General features: G+C 45.0%; 2 protein-coding genes across 2 annotated transcripts in view; one reads left to right on the top strand and one right to left on the bottom strand.

Annotated features, from left to right (window-relative positions):
• Positions 1 to 23,244, bottom strand: part of LOC308309306 (ras-related protein Rap-2a-like) — a gene marked incomplete at both ends in the record, with an annotated part of 35,091 nt that extends 11,847 nt beyond the window's left edge. Inside the window, one exon of the mRNA XM_080754850.1 lies at positions 22,931 to 23,244. Within this exon, the coding sequence (XP_080610976.1) occupies positions 22,931 to 23,244 (314 nt within the window). The remainder of the gene's footprint in view (positions 1 to 22,930) is intronic.
• On the top strand, positions 4,118 to 6,241 carry LOC308309343 (long-chain-fatty-acid--CoA ligase ACSBG2-like; the record flags this gene model as incomplete). Its single annotated transcript, XM_080754893.1, has 1 exon — positions 4,118 to 6,241. One exon carries the CDS (start codon positions 4,118 to 4,120, stop codon positions 6,239 to 6,241), a length of 2,124 nt encoding a protein of 707 aa, XP_080611019.1.
• Positions 23,245 to 26,421: the final 3,177 nt, after the last annotated feature.

The following is a 26,421-nucleotide window of genomic DNA, read 5'->3' as shown; positions in this document are numbered from 1 at the left end:
GGATTTATAGACAGAGCTAATAACAACTACATTGGAATCCATTGGAACACAGGAGGTTCTTGTTTTCCCACTTCCTGTAGCGGTTTTGGACATACAAGGTTTTCGGCCAACAGCGACAACTACATACTGTGTACGTTCATACACATGTGCAACACACACACACACACACACACACACACACACACACACACACACACACACACACACACACACACACACACACACACACACACACACACACACACACACACACACGCACATGTACCATACCCACATACGCAAACCAATTACGAGAGAACATCAAGCCCATCTTCTCCAGTGTGCATTTCCCCCCCAGCTGTGCAGCATGTGTTGTTAATTAGCAGAGAGAGCATTGCACATTGTTTGACAGCTATATGCTTAATGTATGCGTTGAGCTACATGTTTGTAGCACAACGCACAAATCACACACGCATGCACACGGCTGCCGTGCCAAACACCGAGCTTCGTCCCACGAGGCCATATACGCGCAGGAGTTACTTGTGTGCAACTTGTACTAGTTTTTTATTTGTATATTTCTGTGTATTTGAACTGTTCCGTGGTATTTTTGTTTTAGGATGAGGATGAGGATGTAAATGACTACAGGCTGCATTTATACTGCTTTCTATACTGTGTTGTACAGGGACTGCCCATAAGTCCTGCATGTCCTAGTCCTAGTTTGGTTAAGTTTTAGGGTTAGGTTTACTCATAGTTTTACTGAGGTTAGGGTTAGGATTTGGGTTAGGTTTAGGCGTAGTTTTACTGAGGTTAGGGTTAGGTTTAGGCATAGTATTCTGACTAATGGGATGTCGGAACAATGAAATGTCGGACCAATGCCATGGCACCGTGTTGTCTTATAAGCTGTCCATCTCAAAAAAGAAAAGAAAAGAAAGACTGGAACCAAAACTTCTTCCTTTTTTTTCTTAGTATGGTTATTCAAGCCTTAACAGGGCAACCAGTCGGACAACCAGTACTTGTCTGACTTTCTTCCATCTTTGCAACTTTAATTTGCCACGCTACTCCTCCCACAGTTTTGGTGGCATGTTCTTGGGCCATATGTCAAATCGACCGGCCTCATCGGGATTAAATTCCTTGCATTTTCCTAAGAGACACGTTGTATAGTTTAATTTATATTAATGTATTGGTGAATTAATTTTCTCTATTGACTTGAATGGGAAAATGGAAATATTCAACCTTTCCCAGCTTCATCGGGAATCAATTTATTGCATTTTGCTAAGAGATACATTGTATATAGTGTAATTTATATTAATTTATTAGTGAATTAATTTTCTCTATGGACTTGGAAAATGGAAAAATGTAACTTTTCCCAAATACGGAGATGACTGACATCATAGATGTCTGACGTCATAGACCACACGAGACTGACACTGTATGTCTATATATGGGCATTCCAAGTTACTGGCTTAACATTGATGACATCAGGGATCTCCATATATGGGCATAAAAGGGACAAGGACGGGATTAATCTGCAAGTGTGACGCGCATCATGGCGACCACACATCTTTCTAGTTTCCCTCTATACACCAAATCCTGACACATTGTGACTTGTGAGCTTGTGGACCCGCTATTTTCAGCTAATGTTTGCCTATTATACAATAGTTAGTTCCAACTAAGCAATCTGTGCGTAAAAGTACTGTACTAGTAAGTAAATGCACTTACCGGTAGTTACTTTACATAGTTTACCAGTAAGACTCCCTAATCGGGAGATAAGCGACCGTTGGTCGCTTATCTCCATAAATAGGCCAAAAAGTAGTTTGTGCAAAATCGTCCTGATGGTGGCGCTAGATGGGACAGATGCATTGTGATTACATGACTGTAGAGATACTGTGTACTGGTGTGCATGATTTTAGGGCAAAATCTGTAGGAGCAGGGTGACCAACATTCCTTGCCACTTGGCAGGTCACACATTATGTTTGAGAGAGAGAGAGAGAGAGTGTGTGTGTGTGTGTGTGTGTGTGTGTGTGTGTGTGTGTGTGTGTGTGTGTGTGTGTGTGTGTGTGTGTGTGTGTGTGTGTGTGTGACACAGAGAGAGCAGCCCCGTTGGGGTGGTCATTTGGTCATTTTTGCACATTTGGTAATTTTTTACACCTGGGGGTCCCCCAGGGACCTGGGGGTCCCCGAAACTCCGGGGGTCCTTGGAGGTTGTAGTTTGGCAGGCAAGGAGTGTGTGTGCAAAATCTGGCATGGATCGGGGCAACGGTTGCAGAGATATGAGCAGGGCAAAAGTGTGACGTGTGACGTGTGACAGAGGGAGTGACGGAGGGACAGCCGGTGGAGGTTTGGATAGTGTGCAAGTAACTGCGACCTACGGTCGCAACAACATTGGTTCTCAACCTTTTCAGGCCGCGACCCCCAAAATAATCATATTTTAACTGCAAGCACTAAGAGTTGAGGCGTTACATTTTGTATAACACAGTTCTATTGTAAAAATAGCAGATCTACATGCTCACAAAGCCTCGCGTTGCGAGGCGTTCGGCTGTTTTCACAATTTCTGCCTCTAATATTTGACAATATGGCCAATGTTATTTTATTTATTTTATAGGTATTAAAAGGGTCTTACTAGTCCTTAATGTGTCACTTTAGAAATGTGCAGATACCCTCTATGTACACTTATACTGTATGTTGGTTTGTTTACTGTTGAGTGAGAAAACAATGTTTCACATTAAGCTAATCATCTGGGGACCCCACAAAACAATCTGGGGACCCCCCCTGGGGTCCACAGGTTGAGAACCACTGCTTTACACCACTGCCACAAACGTTGCGGAGAGGAACAGATGAAGAGCAGAGGGTCTGCAGAGCAGATGGAGAATGTCTTTGGAGTCTGTCTGGGCTATTTACTTATTTATTGGTCCCACAATTAAACCACTAAGTTCTTTGGCATTTTCTTTCTTTCCTTTTTTACACAGCAGCCCAATTCTTTTAGAATGTCAGGCCATCTAAAACGGTGGTTTCTCAAACCTTTTCGTGTCAAGTATCCCCAAATTGAGGGACCACCCCCCCCCCCCCCCCCCCACTAACATATTGTATAATATTGTGTTGCAGATTAAACTTTTCCATAAATGTCATAGTTAGTTTCATAGACTTGTTTCATCAGTGTTAATTGCGACCGTCACGTCGCAGTTACTATCAAAACCTCCACCGGCTGTCAGTCAGTCTGTCCGTCATGTCACACTTTTCCCCTAGTCATATCTCCCCCACCGTTGCCCCTATCCATGCCAAACTTTGCACACACACTCCTTGGCTGCCAAACCACAACCACAACCCCTCGTTTCTCACATTCCCCTCTTCTAGCGCCGCCATGAGGCCGATTCTTGCAAAACACATACGCGGTATCTCTAGAGTCATGTCATCAACATGGATCTGTCCCATTTAGCTTGTGTATACATGTGACCTGACGGTTGCTTATCTCCCGAATAGGGAGTCTTACTGGTATTTCTATTTTATGTCTTCCAATACAGATGTGCCGTTTCAAGGCTTTACTGCTCTTTTCCTGAACATTTCCTGCAAATGCATCTTTTCCACAAGTTTCTTTCCCTGTTTTGCTTTGCAATTTGTTATGGAGAATGGAGCATAGAAACCCATAAATGTCAAGAAACCACTCCATTCCTATTGAAAAGCAGAATCCACCTTCATAGGTAGATATAAACTTTGAAGTCAAAGAAGGGCATAAAAATTGCAAGAATAGCTGATAAGCTCAATGTTCTGCCAATCCACTGGAAATCTACTGTCTTGCCAATGGCAGGATGTGAGTTTTGAAATGGCACATATATGTTGGATTCATGTCCATGTGCATTTTCAGACATTTAACGATGTCAGATGTCAGAGTGATGTCAGAACACTGCTATATAAGCACTGACTTTGGCATCTCCAATTCATAATACAGTGTATATTAGGCCTACGTATCAGTGCATTAGAATAGCATAGCATAAAAAGAGAACAATAACTGAACAGCGAGACACGACAGAGCGAGAAAAGACGAGAGACCTCGCGAGCAGCACAATAAAGAGAAGCCGGCGATCCCCTGTAGGTGAAAGTAGCCAAATAAGCTAATTTGAACGTGACTGTGTGAGCCGTGGCGATGGAACAACCACCTACTGAACAGGCCTCACCCATCTCGCCCGGAGAGACTGTCAACGACCCAGACTCCATGCCTCCACCGACAGTGGAAGAGAAGCCGCGCCATTGGACGTCCAAGGGCAGCGAGGAGGTGACGCTGAGAATCGAGGAGTCTGGCGTGGCCGCCGAGCCGGCGTTGACCGTGCACGAGATGTTCACCTCAGCCGTGCAGCGCTTCGGCGAATACACCGCCCTGCGCTGGAAGGTCGGTGAGCAGTGGCTGACTCTCAGCTACGCGCAATACTACGAGGACTGTCGTACGGCGGCCAAGGGCTTCCTTAAGTTGGGGCTGGAGCGCTACCACGGCGTGGGCATCCTGGGATTCAACTCCCCCGAGTGGGTCATCGCCGACGTCGCCGCCATCCTGGCGGGAGGGTTTGCGGCGGGCATCTACGCCACCAACTCCCCCCAGGCGTGCCGGTACGTGGCGGAAGACTGCGAGGCCAACGTGCTCGTGGTGGAGAACCGCGAGCAGCTCCAGAAGATCCTCCAGGTCCAGGACCAGCTGCCGCACCTGAAGGCCGTCGTCCAGTACATAGGCGCCCTGGACGAAGGCGCTCTAATAGAGAAGAAGCCGACTCTTGAGCTTTACACGTGGAAGGATTTTATGGAGCTGGGACGCTGCGAGCCGGAGGACCCGCTGAGCGACGTCATCGCCAGCCAGAAGCCCAACCAGTGCTGCACACTGATCTACACCTCCGGGACCACGGGGCAGCCCAAAGGAGTCATGCTCAGCCACGACAACCTGACGTGGTCGGCGTTCGCCCAGAAATGCTTCGTGAATCTGCCGGACGCCACCGACTTCCAGGAGTCCATGGTCAGCTACCTCCCCCTCAGCCACATCGCCGCACAGATGATCGACATCTGGAACCCCATGAAGATCGGCGGGGCCGTGTCCTTCGCGCAGCCAGACGCCCTCAAGGGCTCCCTGGTCGAGACCCTGAAGGAAGTGCGCCCCTCGTTCTTCATGGGCGTCCCCCGCGTCTGGGAGAAGATGGAGGAGAGGATGAAGTCAGCCGGCGCCCAGGCATCCGTTGTTCGCAGGAAGGTGGCTGCCTGGGCCAAGCGCGTGGGGATGCGCAAGGGCGAGTTGGGCCCGGAGGAGGCGGCGCGGCGTGCGCCCTTCAACCGCTTCATCGCCGAGAGCATCGCCAAGAAGCTTGTGTTCACGAAGGTGCGCAAGAGGCTGGGCCTTGACCGCTGCAGCAAGTGCTACACTGGAGCCGCCCCCATCACCGAGGGAACCCAGAGGTTCTTCCTCAGCCTGGACATCCCCGTGTACGACGTGTTCGGCATGAGCGAACTCACGGGGCCACACGCCATCTGCCTCCCCGGCGCAGGCTTCAAACTGGGCAGCTGCGGGCGGGAGATGCCCGGGTGCAGGACGAAGATCAGCGAGGACAAGAGCGAGCTCTGCTTCTCGGGCCGGCACGTCTTCATGGGCTACCTCAACGCGCCCGGCAAGACGGAAGAGGCCCTGGACGAGGACGGCTGGCTGCGCTCCGGGGACCAGGGCGTGCGCGACCAGGACGGCTTCCTCTTCATCACCGGGCGCATCAAGGAGCTGATCATCACCGCGGGCGGAGAGAACATCCCTCCAGTGCCCGTCGAGGATGCTGTGAAGGCGGCCGTGCCGCTCATCAGCAATGCAATGCTTGTCGGCGACAAACGCAGGTTCCTGTGCATGCTGCTCACCGTCAAATGCGAGGTCAACGAGGAGACAGGCACCCCGGAGGACGAGCTGACGCCCGAGGCGGTGGAGCTGTGCAGGAAGCTGGGCAGCGAGTCCACGCGCGTCTCCCAGATTGCCGGTGGCCGGGACCGGCATGTGCAAGCTGCCATCGCAGAGGGAGTCGCCCGGGTCAACGAAGGCGCCACCTCCAACGCCCACCGTGTCAAGGAATGGCTCGTTCTGGACCATGACTTCTCCATCCCCGGGGGAGAACTGGGTCCCACCATGAAGCTGAGGAGACCGGTGGTCATGGACATGTACAAGGACCAGATCGAGAACTTTTACAAGCCGAATGAGGCCACCTCCGGTACTCTAGACAAGCCCACGGCTCCCAGTGAAAGCAGCATGCTGTAGGGGCATTTTGGGGGGCGTTTATTATAAATAGGTAACGGGAGAGTTAGATACCTTTATTATCTCAAGGGGGTGAATCAGTCACCCAGAGGCAGCACAGCAGTCAAGGTTACAAAGTTACAGAGAAGTATGAAAAGAAAAAAAAAAGTAGTTGTTTACAGCGGGCAAAAAACAAGGCAAAAAGAGTTGCCGATGCCAAACAAAGTACCCCCTGTTGGCCAGGTTGTGTTTAATAAAAACTAGACAAGACTGCACTCATAGCCAAATATGGCCTACATGAGCACACAGGTAGGGTGATGAGCTCTGTCTGTATGTGGGTGATGTGACAACACTTGTTCGTTGGTGATGTCACCGAGAACGCAGCTCTCTCATTGGCTGCTCCAGCCTTTGTATGGTCAGCCACATACCCACAAAGACAGCACTCATCACTCTACTTGTGCGCTCTGCTGTCACAAGTAATTATAGTGGTTACCCTAGTGGGGAACCAGACTATAGTACATGTCCGACTTTATTCTTTCCATCTTTCCGGCACTACTCAGTTTTGGTGGCACACGCTTGGGCCATATAATGTATACCAGGCCAGTGGTTCCCAAACTTTTTTTGCTCGGGGCACCCCTATAAATATTTTTTTCATCCGAGGCACCCCTACATTATTATGTACCTAATTTTCACTCCCAGCACCTTATATTCATAGCATATTTTAGCAATAATGTTGCGAGGAAAGCAAGATAATTTTAGTTAGAACTGACTGAAAATAACTTTGTACTTCAAGTTTAAAATGATACTAAATAAGTTTTTAAATGTCCAAATAGATTTCAAATATTATCAAATTATCTTGCTGCACCCCTGGACTGCCGTCGTGGCACCCCAGGGTTCCCCGTCACCCACTTTGAAAACCCCTGCTATATACTGTGAATTAATGACTGAGTTACTAGGGCCCAAGGTGGAGGGGCCTTAATTATTTTATACTTTAGCTATTGAAAAAGAGAAGATATACAAGCTCACAGCTGTAGATCTGCTATTTTTGAAAAGTCGTGAAAATGTGTGCAAATAATGTATTTTTAAGTGAACATTTGTAACTAAAAAATTGCTTCTGAGGGGTCCCTGGAACTAAGTATTTTGAGATGGGGGTCCGTGGCCAAATACATATCATTTTTGGGGTCTTTAACATGAAAGAGTTTGAGCACCACTGACATAGAAACACAGGTTTTTCAAAGAAACCTTAGAAGGATTTGAAATATTCAAAGACTTAAACACATTTTCACGATTTTTCAAAAAATAGCAGATCTACAAGCTTGCAGCGCTGTGAGCTTGTATATCTGCTAATTTTCAAAAGTTAAAGCACAAAATGTGTGAGTGAATCCTTGTACCCAGGGCCCAGAATTTGGTGCGACACCCCTGCTGACACATGAGTGTGTGCCATAATACTGGTCTATACCCCTGGTCTAAGTGGTTAAACTGAAGTGACATTGATACATTCCTAACATTATCAAAGTATTGAGGCACTCCTGGACTTCTTCAACTTCAACTTAGAGAAGCCCTGCTATAGGAGGTGAGCCGTCTGGTCTGTGGTTGTGTGTGATTGTCCAGGGCTGGTCTCTCAAACCGCTGCAACGATCATCACCACATGTTTTGTGAACATACAACATTTGAATCTAAGATGTAGTGGAGTATAAGTAAAAGTATTGGGAATTGGAAGTACTCAAGTAAAGTACAAATAATATTTGAACTTTATAATATGTGTGTTTTGAGATATTATCTCAAAACTGTACTTATAGGAAGAATACGCCAGCTTGTGTGTACACAAAAACATTCCCCCCTCCCCCTCCCCTCTATGCCAGGCATCAAACAGGTAGTTGTCTTTGATGCTTTCATTGATTAAAGAGATCACTAACGAGGACTTGACACTTTTATGGCCCAATCAATTACCTAAGTGTACAACCCCCTTGAAGTTCAAAGCCAAGGGAGTAATTAAGAGCTCTGGCTGAGCTCCCCCTGACAAAAACGTCCCTCCACTATTTCTGTTGACATTTAATGTCAACATAAAGAGTGGAACAGAACAGAAATACAACCAGGGGATGTGTCTTTCTACAAGGAAACAGCCCAGCACAATAATATAGTTACTAATGAAGGGAAATGACTGCTAAAAATGTATATACATATACATTTTTTAATAGTCTTAAAGTTACATATAATTCCTTTAAGTACAGTACTTAAATAAATGTACTCAATTACTTTACACCACTGGGGGCAACATGTCTGTTAGTTTCTACTTTGGCTACTTTGCATAACAGTAGGTCAGCCTTAGGGCTGTCACAATTATTACATAATCGTCTAATCGTGATTATTTAACATAATCGTGATTATTTTTCGTAATCGTCATAATCGTTTCCATGTCAAAAATAGTGGAAATAGCAGATCCACAAGCGCACAACACGTCGCATCGCGATGCGTTGTGAGCTTGTAGATCGGCTATTTCCACTATCAATGTTTTTTTTAAGTATAAAGTTGTCAAATATGTCAAGTAATTTCTTTGTATATTTAGCTTATGTGTCATATCTACCATGTGTAACTTCAAAGCCTAAAAGCCAAACAGAAATGTAATTGTCAACGACAAAAATACAATTAAACCGTTAATCGCAATTATTTGAGAGAAAGTTAATCGTCATGTAAAATGTCATAATCGTGACAGCCCTAGTCAGCCTATACTGCTGTAGTTATAGCATATTAGTTGCTGGTAGACTAAACAACAGTCTTTGTCTCTCAACCATCACATATTGATTGAGCCGATATAATTATGCATTCTACAATCCTATATTTCTTTCTTATATTATAGTTATGTAAATCAAAGTATTTCTTGGAAAAGTTAGGACCCAACACACTTTGATCGCTTTGGGCCAAGATGGAGGCCACGCTTCAGAGCAGGGACGTGCAGAGAATGTTAGAGAGGCAGGGGCTGAAATTTCATAAATGGCCTTGTGGTGAAAATATTGAATATAGGAGACCTCCAAGCTCACAACGCGTCGCAGCAAAACGCGTTGTGAGCTTGGAGGTCAGCTAATTTCGGTACACACTAAACTAAGCATAAAAGAGGCAATGCTGGAGATGTGGTGTGGATTTCTGGACAGTGAGGGCAATTCTTTCAACATAAGATGCTGCATTCAAGTTCAGGAGAGTTTGGACTTGGACTTAGGCAATTCTCTTGAATGCTGACTTCAGGTATGGCATGGGAAGAGGGCATTTGCATTTCTTTCACCATAGTAAAAACTGCATTCATGGTCTGGAGAGGGCACTTTTTACAGACGGGTAAAAGGGCAGGGGCTCAAGCCCCCTTTGATGTCTATGTGTGCACGTGCCTGCTTCAGAGCATGGAAAACAAACTGTGAGCACTTTGTGCCAAGATGTAGGCTACGCTTCAGAGTCCGGATATTGTTGGGGGCCTGGACAATTTTGGGGGCCCGGACATGTTTTTGTGCCGCGTACAAAGCCATATGTTGGAGCTTAGCTACTTTCCGGAGCACCGCTCAAATATCACCACTCCAGACTACACCACTGTGGCCAACCCTAATACATAGCTTCATTATCAGCCCATTCTATGCAACTACTTCAACAAATTCACTCGAGTGAAGCCCTTTCTGTTAACATTCTGTTTCGTTTCAAACTCTAACCTCCTCAGGTCAAAGCAGTTGCTTTTTTCTTCTTCTCACAGCTATAGCCCCTCCATCCACCCAAAGGCCCCCTGGGATACGTAGTTTTTAAAGTCCCCACCCTGTTCCCATAGTCAGCGGGCCGTGTACAGAGCCAGAACTCCCTGTTATTAGACACAGCATCAGGGCAGCGTGAAAGGCCGTCCGGACTCCGGAGCGCTTTGAACACGCTTGATAAAACCGTCAAACATGTTTTGTTTTTTTTAACCACCAAGCAAGGAGATCATTAGATTACGAGGAGGGGACTACGCCCCAGATGTTGTGTTGAAAAAACAGCCCGTCGACACACCAGGGTTTGTTTGGTTTACTCTGTGTGATCTTGACCGCAAGCGGTGTTGGCAGATTTTGCAAGCTGCCAGTTCTAAAAAAAACAAGCCCAAAGGAAGCGACCATATTCCATAATTGGGAAAAGTTAAATTTTTGCATTTTACCACTCTGAATGATTGACTGTGTGTATTGATAAGTATAGATAATTTTATGAACATTGTATTGAGCTGTTCACCCTTTGTCTGGTTTTTGTTCTTGTTTTCTTTTTGGTATGTCTTTAATTTCTTTTATTGCATATATTTGAATACAATTTTGTCACACCTTTATGTGAGAACTCAATAAAAAATGTCCCATTCAAGCCATTGATACTTTTACTCAAGTAAGAAATGAGAGTACTTTTTCCACCACTGAAGAGGGAGCACAGCTTCCATTTCAGCTTGGCAGAGGGCCCGGCTGAAACAGCCCCAACCCACTGACAACGTGCTTTCAACTGATGACGGAGCACATGACATAAATAAAATAATACCACCTCCATAACTTTTTTTTGTACAATCACCACTTTCTTTTCTTACTTTTCTGTACCATACAGCCCAATGGTTCTCAACCTTTTCATGTCGAGACACCCCAAAATAATATTTGTATACAGTAGTGGGGGTCCCTGCTTCATCTCTCTCTCTCTCTCTCTCTCTCTCTCTCTCTCAGCTAAGGGGTCCTTGGCCTGAAAAAACATTGAAGACCCCTGGTGTAGGCTGGACATTGAGAGGGCACACACTAAACCCACCAGTATTATAATCTTTTTTTTTTTTTTTACAATATTGAAATATGTTTACAGCAGCAATTGGCAAATAGTCTAAGAAGGTACTCAGTTCCCAATACAGAGGCAAATTCGATATATTTTAACCACTTTGAATCTGGCATGTGTATCTTGGGAATGTCATTGTTTTTCCCCCACATTTTCCAAAATAGCAAAAAGATAGCAGATCGACAAGCTCACAACGCGTCAGTCACACTGTAGTAGTTCTCAAATATGCAGTGGGACAAGTGTGCCATGGGATTTCGTGACAACCACACATTATTAATGCAATATTTACAACTGTATATCAGACAGTACTCGGTCCCCAACACAGAAGCATATTCCATAATATCTTTCTTTTTTTGAATCTGGCATCTGTTTTGTGAGCTCTGTGACCTATGCCACGCTAAACGCTATTTCGAGACAGTGACACAGTTGTGCCTCGAGCGCGGAAAACAAGTTAGAAAAAAACACCGCTTTCCCTGCAATGAAGGTGATATGTGGGGCCTCGCTCGTCTGCCACCATAACTAACCTATACGATCTCACACTCTTGCCAGGGGCGTGTGTGTGTGTGTGTGTGGGGGGGGGGGGGGGGTCCGGTATGGCATTAGGCCTTTTTTTTTATATGACTTTAGCTAATGGAGGCCTGATGTGTTCTTGGCCCCCCGACAAGCCCAGCACAATCCCATTAAGTTGTGGTGAGTGGGCACAAAGTTACCGTAGCTCAGCGTGGGGCTTTGTTGACGCTTTGCTGGCTCAGCAGCACCACTGGGAGAAGGCTGGCCTGACCCGCTAATGGAGAGCAGAAGCTAAGGGGCCTGCTTTTTTCCCCCCTTTTTTTTTCCTTTCTTCTTTTTTTCATTAAGGATGGACACGCTGACGATATGTGTTGTGTGTGTGTGTGTGTGTGACTGTGTGTGGTGTCAGAGGGTGCGTGCGTGCGTGCGTGCGTGTGTACATGCGTGCGTGTACAGTATGCGTGTGCGCGTGTGCCTGTATTCAGTGGTGGAAGAAGTGCTCAGATGTTATACTTAAAGGGACAGTTCAACCCCTAATGACTTTTCTTCTATCTTTTTGAGCGGTGGTCACACCGTCTCCATAGCGTGGCCGTGTGTGTATCCGTCCGTGTATGTATGTATGTGGGTGGGTGGGTGCGTCCGTATGTAGCCTAAGTACCCCTGGTGACCAGAGAGGTGCTGTTGAGTCTAGTCTGCCCTGAGCATCAACTGCAATACCAGTGGTGGCCTGAGTGACATGGATGGATGGATGGCTCTCTCTCTCTCTCACATGTTTTTTTAATATTTTTTAAAAATCTTTTTTAAAACTTTTTTATTATAATTATTATTATTATTATATATTTGTTTTGCTGTTGCGCAGCCTCCACGACCACCGCTCAGTTCACACGGGTGTGATTTTCACTCACCCCATGGAGTATTGAATTCATGGATAAATGTCATTTTTTTGTCGTATTTCTAAGCCAATAATTTGAGAAGGCTCTTTGTGTCTCCATAGGGAACAAAGCAGGGTCTTTCGTGTCTCCATAGACCCCAGGAAGAGTAGCTGCTGTGACTGTACAGTAAGCTGTATGGGGATAATAATAAATAAATAAAGTCAAATCATAGGGAACCACTGCTGGTCATCAAATTATTGGCTTAGGAATGTGAGGAAGAAAAAGAAAAAAGAAAGCCATGGTTTCCATGTCTCCACGGGGAGAGTAGGCTAATTCACAGGAAGAAAAAAAGTAATTCAAAACTTACTTGAGTAAGAGTGCAAAAGTAGGCTATATAGATCGGCATCAAAATGTACTTAAAGTACCAAAGGTAAAAGTACTGAAATGTATAAAAATATTTTGACAATAGCAGATCCACAAGCTGACAATGCATCACATCGTGACACATTGTGAGAGTATTTCTGAAGATTGTGAGCATTGTGAGTGACAGCAGTATTTCAGAAAATAATAATTATTACATTTTTGAGCGGTGCTAACCGCTCCTATAGACCGCTTTTTTACCAAAACTATGATGTCACAAATGATGATGACATGAGTTCGCTAGACCAATGAAACACTTCGATTCTGTTGATCTGTCCATGATGTCATAGTCACAGAGGCACCCGATTGGTTAACCCTGATTTAGAACGCGTTTAGGCCGTGTAAAATACGTCATAACGCGTTTAGGCCGCGTAAAATACGTCATAAAAAACTATTGAGCGGTGCTAACCTTGAATTTCAAAATTGTATTAGATGTATATCACTTAAAAGCTATAAAATAGCCACACTTTTAGACAGACTGTGGAAAATCTTACAGGTTATAAATGATAGGGAGCTAATACAAGTTTAAAATACAAATGAACAGACTTTGAAAAACTAAAATATTCATCTTCTGGCCTCTCTGGAGGTAAATAAGGTCACTTATCATTACACTACGACACTCTTACAAGTTACAATCCGTAGCTTGGTCAACTAACTGATGAGAAATCACGATAAAGACTTATATAGTCTGAGCAGACCTCTAGACTGACATCATACACAACAAAAACAATATTGCCATGCATTCCTATCAACACTGATTCGCGCAGGAATTAGTTTGCACCGCTCACTTCGCACGGGTGCGATTTTATTGGGCCTTTTGACTCAAGAGGTTGCCGTGACTTTTAATCTGCAGCAAGCTAACTGTCATGTGAAGCTCGACCAATCCTCGAGCTAGCACCACTCCCCCATTGAACTCAATGCAGGACTTCTTAAGTCACAAAAATCACTCCCACTCTGACTGCATTTATCAGTCAAATTGACAAGTAAATTCTCTCCCTTTTGGCCCAGGAGAGCAACAACTCCTCCCCTGCTGCCAGCGGGGGTTCGATTGTCTTCCAAATGTGAATTAGAATTTCAATTGACTTCTCAAATGGGGAGCACAAAAGGTGTATTCTCTCCTTGCTTCTGGGAGGGGGAGGAATGGGTGAGACCTGAACATATGTCTTGAGTATTTAGGAAAAGGGGATATTTCTGAGACCTTCACGGGGAGAGTTATTGCACTTTGCGATCTCAAAATTGGTCAAAATGACCTGTTAGTCACCCGTGTATTAACAGTCTGGAGTGTGTATCCAGGAAAATAAAAATCAAACCTCGGTTCGAAGTGAAGCGGTGAACTTTTATTCAATGTGTTCTAGAGTTATGAACTCTGTGATCTGTACATTCTTTATATTCTGAATGAATTAATGATTTTATCTGGAGGGCCGAATTGTCATGTGAAGCTTGACCAATCCTCAAAGTATCCAATCATCAGACCGGGACGGACACTACACACATACGTACGTACGTACGTACGGACGGACGGACGGACGGACGGGACAGGACAGGACAGGACAGGACAGGACAGGACAGGACAGGACAGGACAGGACAGATAAAACCTATTCATTCTGAACTGAAATGGCCATATATGGAGATGGGACACACATTTTGCTTTTTGAAAAAGCCTATTCATTCTGGACTGATATTCTGGACGTACGAGACAGAAGAAACCTGTTCATTCTGGACTGGAGTGACCATATATGGACATGAGGTGACATACATTTTGTTTTTGAAAAAGCCTGTTCATTCTGGACTGAGATGACCATATATGGACATGAAACACACATTTTGTTTTTGAAAAAACCTGTTAATTCTGGACTGAAATGACCATATATGGGCGTGGGACACACAAAGCCACTCATTGGAAGCGGTTTTCACCGCTTCAATAATAATAACTAGAAATGCTGTTCCTACGAAACAGCGTGGGCTCACATGTAACACCATGTATGGGCATAAAGATCTACCCTTTGGCTGCTCCTCATTGGCTAAGGGCCAATCGTAAAGCCTTTGTACTGTCGGTAATTTTTTTTAGGAGAATAACCTTGGTCTAAAAGGTTTTGGTATAAAAATACTGATATAACATACTGGTCTCTACTCTCTAGCCCACGTGTTGTTGCTATTTATATCAGGTCGCACCTGTTGGTGGTGATGTCACCAAGAACGTTGCTCCTCATTGGCTAAGGGCCTTTGTACTGTCGGTAATTTTTTTAGGAGAATAAACTTGACCTATAATGTTTTATAGCGAGCCCACAATAATTGTGACCATAGGTCGCAGAGACGGTCACAGCTTCTTTGTATTTATCTCTGTCTGTCTGTCACGCCTGCACTGTGGTTTTATGGGTTTGTTGCTCTGATGTCATGCTCAGATGTCACTGTGATGTCAGGGCAACCACTCTTAACAGAATGGGTTTGCCGCTCTGAAATCACGCTCTGGCTTCACTGTGATGTCACACTAACAGAATCCCTATTATGCCCATATATGGAGTTCCCTGATGTCATCAATATTAAGCCCATAACAGGACTTCATATGGGAATTCCCATATGGAGGCCACATCGGCCACATACCACACTAACAGAATCCATACAGTACTGTATATGGCCAAGACAGATGGCCAAGACAGCCTCTGAGCTGTCTGTGTGGCTGGTTCTACAGACAGGGATCTCCATGTATGGGCATAAAAGGTTATGATGTCAGATGTCATAGACGTCATAGGACTTTCACATAACGAATAACTGGGTAAGCATGTTTGGGCTCTCACAGCATATCTCCATATACATATACAGATCTCCATATATGGGTACCAGGGGTCTCCATATATGGGTAACTGGTCCGATATACATCACTGGCCAAAAGGGCGAGGTCGAATGTCACCCTGAGGCGTCTTACTGGTAATGACTAATGAATTGCATTTTTTTTTTTTAGGAAAACAGAAGATCTACAAGCTCACAACGTGTCGCTTTATTAAGGAGAAGCAATGTTATCATTGATGGCATTCCTGATGTGAAATCAGAATCTTGGTCTGACGCAGAGACCAAAGTTAAAAATCAAACCTCAGTTTGAAGTGAAGCGGTGAATTTTCTATTCTATGTGTTCTAGAGCTATGAAATCTGTGTTCTAGATCTATACATTCTGTGTTCTAGATCTATACTTTCTATGTGCTTTAGTTCTATATTTTTATGAATTCTGAATGAATTAATGATTTTGTCTGGAGGGCCAAATTGTCATGTGAAGCTTGACCAATCCTCAATTCTGCATGCACTGGACATGTACGGGACAGACAAAGCCACTCCTTGAGAATCTATGGGAATCCTAAAAAAACTAGACCAGGTCAACCTGGTTGTGCCAGACCCCCTGTCTGTCATCATCATTTATGACATCATGCCTTTTGTAGGCATGTCATCATCATGTCATCATCATATATACCCTTTATATAGAAAACCCGGACAGACATTTGCTTATGTAGGCCTACCCATTTCATGGGTCTGGCAAAAACATGTACAGGACAGACAAAGCCACTCCTTGGAAGCGGCATTCACCGCTTAAAAAATCTGTTCACCGACCATCTTAAAATTGATCCCAAACTCATCGAAAAATTGAGAGAGCTCATCGCGTCGGTAAATATGATCCTACAGGACGCCCGAGATCAATAGTGGCAAAGATCCTCAGATTCAAAGACAAGGAAGAAATCTTCAAACGTGCAAACAAACTGAAGGGCACAAACTTTTATATCAACAAAGACTTCTCTGAAAGTGTCTGGCAAAAAAGAAAGGAACTGTTCTGAACGTCAGAAAGGAAACATCGCCTACTTGAAGTATGACAAGTTGGTTGTTCACCCTCATCGTGAAAAATAGATATGTTTTATTGTATGTAGAATTTTTTATTTTAGCAGTATTGCTTTTCTTTTTCTTTCATCATGTCTGAACACACTTATGTGCCTCCACAAATCTTGCCATTGGCCAAGCTTTGCTTGGCCAATTCTTCAAAGTGTATAAGCTGGTGACTCTTCAGGTGACCTAACTGACTGAAACTCTTGCCACACTGTTTACAGCAAAAGGGTTTTTCTCCAGTGTGGATATCTCCAGTGTGGATACGCTGGTGAACTTTCAGTTCATTTAACCGTCTAAAACTCTTGTCACACTTTTTACAGATGAAAGGTTTTTCTCCAGTGTGGATACGCTGGTGAATCTTCATATCACCTACCTGACTGAAACTCTTGTCACACTCTTTACAGTGGAAAGATTTTTCTCCTGTGTGGATACGCTGGTGACGATTCAGGTCACCTAACTGACTGAAACTCTTGTCACACTCTTCACAGTGAAAAGGTTTTTCTCCTGTGTGGATACGCTGGTGAATCTTCAGTTCATTTGACCGACTAAAACTCTTGTCACACTCTTTGCAGATGAAATGTTTCTCTCCAGTGTGGATACGCTGGTGACTCTTCAGGTTATCCAACTGACTGAAACTCTTGTCACACTCTTTACAGTGAAACGGTTTTTCTCCTGTGTGTATACGTTGGTGACCCTTCAGGTGAACTAACTGATTGAAACTCTTGTCACACTCTTTACAGTGAAAGGGTTTTTCTCCTGAGTGGACACGCTGGTGACTCTTCAGGTTACATAACTGACTGAAACTCTTGTCACACTCTTTACAGTGAAAGGGTTTTTCTCCTGAGTGGACACGCTGGTGACTCTTCAGGTTACATAACTGACTGAAACTCTTGTCACACTCTTTACAGTGAAAGGGTTTTTCTCCTGAGTGGACACGCTGGTGACTCTTCATGTCACCTAACTGACTGAAACTCTTGTCACACTCTTTACAGTGAAAAGGTTTTTCTCCAGTGTGTGTACGCTGGTGAGTCTTCAGGTTATTTAACCGACTGAAACTCTTGTCACACTGTTTACAAATGTGAGTCAGCAGATGTGTCTTTACTTCTTCTGGTTGATTTAAAGTCTTGGTAAACCTTTGATGACCGTAATATATTGGTTCATCTGTGTCTCCTTGCTCCTGGCTGGGTACAATTCTGGTGATTTGCTGAAAGGATTCTGAGGGGATCTGTCCATTAACACTTGGGGAGCCAAACGCGTTCAGGGACGAGTTATGGCCACTAGATGTCACCCTGCCACAGGAAGTTATATCGTCGAGGGACGAGTCAACAAATAGTTAACTTTTCGAGACCGCAGCTTCCCTTTGCATGCCCTGAATCCATTACGTCACCCAGCCAGGGCAGGAAGCCCCCTGTCTCTCCCCACACGGAAGGATTTTACATGGCTTTAGATTCTACTTTGAAACATAAGAACGGCTTTATCTGAGAATGAGGTAAAAACAGCCCCATGGAGGCAGAGAGCTGATTGTTTTCACGGCGACACTTTACCGCGAATTTACCGCGATTTTTTTACCGCGAGTTTCGCGAGCGTTTGTAAACAAATGGAGTACCTCCTCAATCTTCTCTGGACACGCACGTGCACACGCACGAAGCTTGCGGGGCTCATCAAAACATAACGTAAGTCAATGGTGGCACCAGCAACAGCTATAAATGTTATAAACCTTGGCCGCCCATAACGGGCTTTTGGCAGTAGAAGTCATCATGGCTAGATTGAGATCTGAAGTATGTAGGATCGGAACAGCAGACCATAGTCTGGGAAGACTCCTTCCTGGAGTGGCGGTTCATCATCAAATCTGCATCTATACATGGACTGTGATAGGGACAGAGCTTTAGGTTCTGTTGGGTAATGGACAAAATGTACAGTATGTATCCTCTCCTTTCTCTCTCATGGCACTATACTCATCCTCTGGTCTCTGTGGAAAGAAGTGGAATTCAAAAATATTTTCAAATCTTTATACGATGCTGAGTCTGACCTCACTCACAACACAAACGGTTGCCGTGCATGCCTGACAACACCGATGTGCGCAGGCTGCCGCCTCTCTATATTTTTGGCAAGAGTGTCATCATCAATATGACATCACCACAGTTTGAGCAGTTCAAACCGCTCCAATAGAAGACTTACAGGAGTTTAATTTAACCTTTTGCATAATTGCCATGCTTCACGTAACATCACAATATCTTCATGCTTCACATGACAACACAATATCTCCTTATTATGATTGCCAAAGGGACCCATGGAGTGCCACTGGACTTCGAGGCAAGTTTTCCAGCAGACCGGTTATGGGTTCCACTCTTGGTACATATACTCAGTACTATAGCAAGGTTCTAAGCTATGTTCCACACCATGAATGTACTTACATAGTGTACAATTCATATAAAACTCCATTATGCGGGTTCATTTTAGCCAATCTTACTATTAAAATTCGAGAGGGGTCCCACTTTTCATTGTACCAGGATGGCAAGCGCAGGAACACTCAAAATCAACAGTGTTTTCGCTCACAATATTCTCCAGAGGCATGGCCACGGTCTTTCCCATCTTCAATAGACTTACATGATGTTTAATTTAATGGACGACTTCACCACTTTTCAACCTATCTTCATATAATTTGTCCTCACTAATGTTCAAGATAAAATAGCAACTTTTTTCTCTACTCGGCCTGTGTCTCTTATGAGCTGTGGGCAGTTCAAAAACCTGTCTGCCAGTCACACCATTGTTAGGCAGATTTTTTTTTAAACAATATTTTTCAGGAATAGAAAGCCTGCAGTTTCTGTTAGCTTGGATTCCCATCGATGATGTCACTGGCAGACAGGTTTCTGAACAGCCCACAGCCCTCACAGACCGAGTAGAATTTTCACTGATGACATCACTGATGACGTCACTGGACTCCTCGCCCATATAACTCAACACAAACTACACCAGTCAGAATCAGTGACATCACTGATGACATCATTGGACTCCTAGCACCACTCCCCCATTGAACTCAACTACACTCAGAATCAATGACATCACTGATGATATCAGATTGTGTATCCAGAATACTATGAACAATGGGCTAGAACAATAGTCTGGTTGCTCTACTAAATACACATTCATTTGGGGGTCCTTGACGTGAAGATGTTGCATTTTACATTTTGATAAACACTAGAATGACAGAGAGAGTGTTGAGTAATGGAATGGTCATGTGATCAAAGCAGGGGACATCAAACCCAGGGAGGAGGGAGGGGTCACCGGGTTTGATGAATGACAGGTGAGAGACTCACAGCTGGACTCTGATTCACACCAGATGAGCACACATAACACAGAGAGAGAGAGAGAGAGAGAGAGAGAGAGAGAGAGAGAGAGAGAGAGAGAGAGAGAGAGAGAGAGAAAGAAAGACAAAGGAACAGAGAGAGACAGAGAGTGAGAGAGAGCCTGTTTGACTCCCTTTAATTGTACATACTTTATTTTGATTGTATTATATTGATTGATTGATTGCATTGTACTGTGTACACTTCTGCTTTGGCAACGTAAACGTATGTTTTCTCATGCCAATAAAGCCCTTTGAATTGAGAGAGAGAGAGAGAGAGAGAGAGAGAGAGAGAGAGAGAGAGAGAGAGAGAGAGAGACGCTGAGCAAATGTTATCCAGCTCTGGCTGTCTGAGATTTAGGTGGAATTGCTCAGAATCAATGAACACTTCTACTGCAAAATCTGCAGCAGAGTTAATTATCCACCGCCAGGAGGCCGGAGCGGCCGATGGCGGGGGATGATGTTTTCACTCCTGTGAGTGTGCCTGTCTGCCTGTTTGTCCGTGAACAGCAAGGGAGAACCTCTGCCCCCAAGTCTTTCAAGTTGGCCTCATATAACAAGCAACTTCACCTTTTGACTTCTTCGTACGATCCGATTTTTTCCCCTCTGGATTCTTCTGATCGCCATTGTAGCCTTGTGCCTAACACACTTGTTGCTTCTACTCCTACAGATTGTGTCCAACACTCAAGCAAATCGGTACATGTCAACTACTGTATGCGGGCACGTGATCACAATACATACTGTGTAAGAAGCTTTTTCAGATGCCCTTCTGATTTTGCCTGGCTCCAGCCAATAGACCCACCCACTCTCTGAGTGGACAAGCTCCAGTGCAGAGTCTGAAATCAGGCTACTTCTGATTGGCTGATTGGCTTTGCACAAAATGCCACAAATCATGAACTTTACACACACACACACACACACACACACACACACACACACACACACACACACACACACACACACACACACACACACACACACACACACACACACACACACACACACACACACACTGCAGGTAGGCCAAGGAACCACCCACCCTATTCATTTTTACATTGGCCTCACGGTATTGCTATAACAGTCTTCTCCAAGTTTTGGCCTATATGACTCTCACTGTAAGATCATGACAGAACTCCACATAATTATAGAGCCCTGCCATTTGTGCCAGACTATACCTTTCTACCATTTCACGTTTTCTTCCAAAACACGCCTTTTGCTATATATTACTCCCTTAAATGTTGTTCACAACTCACGCAAACCAGTACGTATTATGTGATTGTCATTTGATCGAGATATCTCGGTTATATTTTTCAGATCCCATCCCAATTGGCTATGACTGCCTTCCAAACTGTGTGGCCCCTGGGTAGGCAACCCGGTCTGGCGGGGATCTGCGCTCCTTTCTAGTTTTTTGTGACCGTCAGGTCACAGTTACTACCAAAACCTCCACCCGCTGTCAGTCCGTCAGTCAGTCAGTCTGTCTGTATGTCCCTTATCTCTGCCACCGTTGGCCCTATTGATGCCAAACTTTGCACACACACTCCTTGGCTGCCAAATCACAACCTCCGCCCCTGATTTCTCACATGGCCCTCTTCTAGTGCCACCATCAGGCTGATTTTTGCACAACACATTTTTGGACACTGCTCCTACATATTTCGCCCTAAAATCACGCAAAGCGGTAGGTACACAGTATCTCTAAAGTCATGGATCTGTCCCATTTCCCATATTCCCTCCTGATTGGCTACGATTGCCTTCTAAAGTTTGTGTATGCGACATGACGGTTGCTTACCTCCCAATTAGGAAGTCTTACTGGTAGGTGTAAACTGCTCCTAGTATAAATCAATTAACACTTCAAATGCAGTGTTAATTTAACTCTGAGATGACACAGAAAACATTTCAACACAGTTTTGACTTAATTGCAGTTACAGAATAAGTCTGTCACATCAGAGACTTGACAGTTTCGAAAGAGATTCACACAGTTCAAAATTTCATTTGTGTTTGTGTGAGCGCACGCACGCACGCACGCACGCACGCACGCACGCACGCACGCACGCACGCACGCACGCACGCACGCACGCACGCACGCACGCACGCACACACACACACACACACACACACACACACACACACACACACACACACACACACACACACACACACACATAGAGAGTGGTGGAACTAGGCCTAACTAAGTACATTTATTCAAGTGCTGCACTTGAGTACATGTTTTACTTTAATGGAGTATTTCCAGATTTCAGTACTTTTACTTCTACTCCACTACATCTCAGGGGCAAATATTGTAAGCTACTTTTACTTTTCCACTGCAATTATTTGAAAACTACTAGTTATTTTGAAGATTTTGATTAGTATTACAAAACACACATTACCCACTTCAGCCCTAGGCCTATATAGTCTACATTTCACCCATTTGATATCCAATCTACAAGCTCACAATGGGCTTGTAGAAAGAGTTACATTTTAATAGGCCTACTTTTGTAGGATACTTTAATAAAAATTTGAATTTTAGTAGTAGGTCTATTTCCTACAGTTTCTATGTTGCTGCCAGAGTGCCAGTATTGATCATTTTACTTGAGTAAAACATTTTGAGAGTAGGCCTACTTTTTCCCACCACACACGCGCACGCATGCACGCGCACACATACACACTACACACACCCGCGCGCGCGCGCCCTCCTCTCCACCAGAGGCATCAATTGGGTATGGCAAGCTATGGCAACTACCATACCTTGGCTACAGGGGAAAATAATAAAGTGTACTGTAACCGTGCCTGTTGCTAAGGTATGGCAACATGACTGGGTGTCTTGCAAGACACCTGTCATTTTGCCATACCTTAGCTTTTTCTGAACTGACGCCGCTGCTCTCCACTCACTCACTCACTCACTCCCTCACCTCTTGACTCTGATGATCTGGTCCCGCATGGGCTTGATGTCCTGGAAGCTCTGCTGGTTGACCAGGCTGTACACCAGGATGAAGCCCTGGCCGTTGCGGATGTACAGGTCGCGCATGGAGGCGAACTGCTCGGTGCCCGCCGTGTCCAGGATCTCCAGCACGGAGGGCGACGAGTCCACCTCGATCTCCTTGCGGTAGAAGTCCTCGATGGTCGGGTCGTACTTCTCGATGAAGGTGCCCGTGACGAACTGCACGGTGAGCGCCGACTTGCCCACGCCGCCGCTGCCGAGGACCACCACCTTGTACTCGCGCATGATGATGATGATCGCGGTGGTCCGCGGACCCCCAACCACCACCACCACCACCTTCCTTGAAACTACTACGATCCCGGCTAAATTCCCCCCTTCCTCCTCCTCCTCATGCAAAAAAAAGGAGAATTAACAGAAAGTCTTGGTGCATTTACGCGCGGTGCGCGTGTGTGCGCGTGCACAGGCATACACACACCCAACGCACGCACACACACACCGGCTCGGATCCTTCTCTCTGTCTCTCTGACTCTCTCTCTATCTCTGTCTCAGACCGCAGCAGGCATGACAATAAAAGTACCACAGCCCTAAAAGGGATGGAGATTTTTTTTTTTTTTTACTGAATGTCCACTCACTGTCTGATGATGATGGTGCAGAAATGATCGGCCACGGCTATCTTCTTCTTCTCAACGGGAAACCGTTACAATTCCCCCCCGCCGCCGCCAACACATCATCATCCATGATGATGATGCGATGAAATAATAATAAATAAAGCGGCGCCGGCCTCTGGAGTGGCAAAATACTTAATAATTGATGAAGAGATATAGATCAAATAAAAGCCGGCCGCTATGAGACAGCAGTTGGAGGAGTCATGTTTTCTCTATCCTCTCCAGCTAGACTGGCGTTGCGTTTTAGAGTGAGAGCTGTGGATTATTATGCTAGAAGACTATAGCTAAGAGAGGAGAGAGAGCTGTCTGTCTGGGTCCACGCCTCGATAGAAAGCCGGCGTAAGGATGGTGGGAGCATCCAGTCTCTCCCTCACTGACTGTTACTCCAAATAGCTGCCGTCAACTCTCTTAAAGGGACGGCGGCGCTCACCCGAACGCAACCGAGCTCACGAAGGCAAGCGTCACCATCCTGGCTAGGCTATACCAGAGCCCTAGAATGGAGAGTTGCGTCACTCCCGTTCACTTCATGGGGCCAGGTCTTCTGCGCACACATCTATTGGCGTATAGTGACAAACGGCGAACCGGAAGTTTACAAAATGCATTGAAGTCTATGAGGTGTAAAGTGACAATGAACCACGTGACCAGCGCTGTTTCTGACCCCGCGGTGACACCACTCTCTGATTATACTGCTCTGGGCTATACTATTCCACGGATCGATGGAATTGACCTGTACTGGGATTCTGAGCCTTACTATTACACCAAAAATCTGTTCCAATAGGGTTAAAGAATAACATTCTGTATAGGCTATTGGATATGCAGGAATAATCAATAGTCTCTGAAAAAATCATGACAATCTTATCTATCTATAAATGCGACAAATCTCTGTCTGTCTGTTTGTTTGTTTGTAATCCGCGTATCCCGAGAACCGTTCGTCCCACCGGCTTCAGATTCGGCACGCGCGTTCCCCGCCGCCGCGCGGAGTGCAGTGCCGGGCCTCGACCCGACCCGACTCGCGGTTTTCCGAAACCGGCGCGAAACGTTCGGAATCTCCTTATGCGGAGCTGATTGTTGACATCAGGCTGTTCCGGAGGAAATCGGCGCAAGCGCTGAGTCATTGTGACATCACTTCATAAAAGGCTCTGACATCACGTACGCCACATGAGTCAACACAAAATCTCTGTGAATGTGTATGTATGTATGTAATCCGCGTATCTCGAGAACCCTTCTTCCCATCGGCACGCGCGTTCTCCAGATATGGGCATAAAGTCTGACATCAGAGTTTTCCGCAACCGGTACTGTGTGTGCAGAGATCTTCATATATGGGCATAAGTGGACAAAGACAAACAGATGGTCAAAACGGGTCCTATGACAACAGGTATATTGGGGTTTGCATTAAAGGCTGGGGCATTCATGGGGTTTGCATTAAAGGGTGGGGCATTCATTCCCTATTTCAAATTCGGCACGTGCGTTCCCCACCGCAGCAGGTAGTGCAGTGCTCGGCCTCGACCCGACCCGATACACGATTTTCTGGAACCAGCACGAAAGGTTCGGATTCTGATGTCTGACATCAGGATTTTCTGGAACTGGCACTGTGTCTGCATAGATCTCCATATATGGGCATAAAATGGATGCAGACAGACAAATACAGATATCTCCATATATGGGCATAAATGGACACAGGCAAACAGATGGTCAAAGATCTCCATATATGGGCATAAAGTGGACGCAGACAGACAGATACAGATATCTCCATATATGGGCATAAATGGACACAGGCAAACAGATGGTCAAAACGGGTCCTATGACAACAGGTATAATGGGGTTTGCATTAAGTTTGTCTCCTCCTCCATCTGTTTGTCTGTGTCCCTTTATTCCCATTATGGAGATCTCTGTATCTGTCTGTGCCTCCGACTGTGTTGCAGACACAGTGCCGGTATGGTCAAAACGGGTCCTATGACAACAGGTATAATGGGGTTTGCATTAAGTTTGTCTCCTCCTCCATCTGTTTGTCTGTGTCCCTTTATTCCCATTATGGAGATCTCTGTATCTGTCTGTGCCTCCGACTGTGTTGCAGACACAGTGCCGGTTCCCCCTTTAATGCAAACCCCATTATACCTGTTGTCATAGGACCCGTTTTGACCATCTGTTTGAAAAAGCGACAGAAATCTCATATATGGGCATAAAATGGACGCAGATAAACATATATCTCCATATATGGCATATATGGGCATACAATGGATGCAGAATCACAAAGATCTCCATATACGGGCATAAAAGGGACACAGACAGACAGATACAGAGATCTCCATATATGGGCATAAAATGGACGCAGATAGACAGATATCTCCATATATGGGCATATATGGGCATAAAATGGACCCAGAACTATAACTGCAGTGATCTCCATATATGGACATAAAATGGACACCGACAGACAGACAGATACAGATATCTCCATATATGGGCATAAATGGACACAGGCAGACAAATGGTCAAAACGGGTCCTATGAAAACAGGTATAATGGGGTTTGCATTAAAGGGCGGGGCATTCATTCCCTATTTACATTGTTCCGAGTTGGCCAGGTCGCCGACTAGACGCTGGGCCGCCCGAAGGGCGGCCCAGCTTCTAGTAATAATTAAAAACAAAATGTAGGAAACAATAAAAGTTGAAAACCCATAAAAAAGGGACTCATTTTGGAAAACAGTGTCCTATAGTAAAAAGTGTTTATTTATTCATTTGTAACACTATAGTCGTAAAAGATACAACATTTGGTTCCACAATTTAAAAAAATATTGT

This window comes from Nannobrachium achirus (genome assembly GCF_963921795.1).
Source record: "Nannobrachium achirus genome assembly, chromosome: 24".
NCBI lineage: Eukaryota > Metazoa > Chordata > Actinopteri > Myctophiformes > Myctophidae > Nannobrachium > Nannobrachium achirus.
This window is presented reverse-complemented; position numbering and strand designations above follow the sequence as displayed.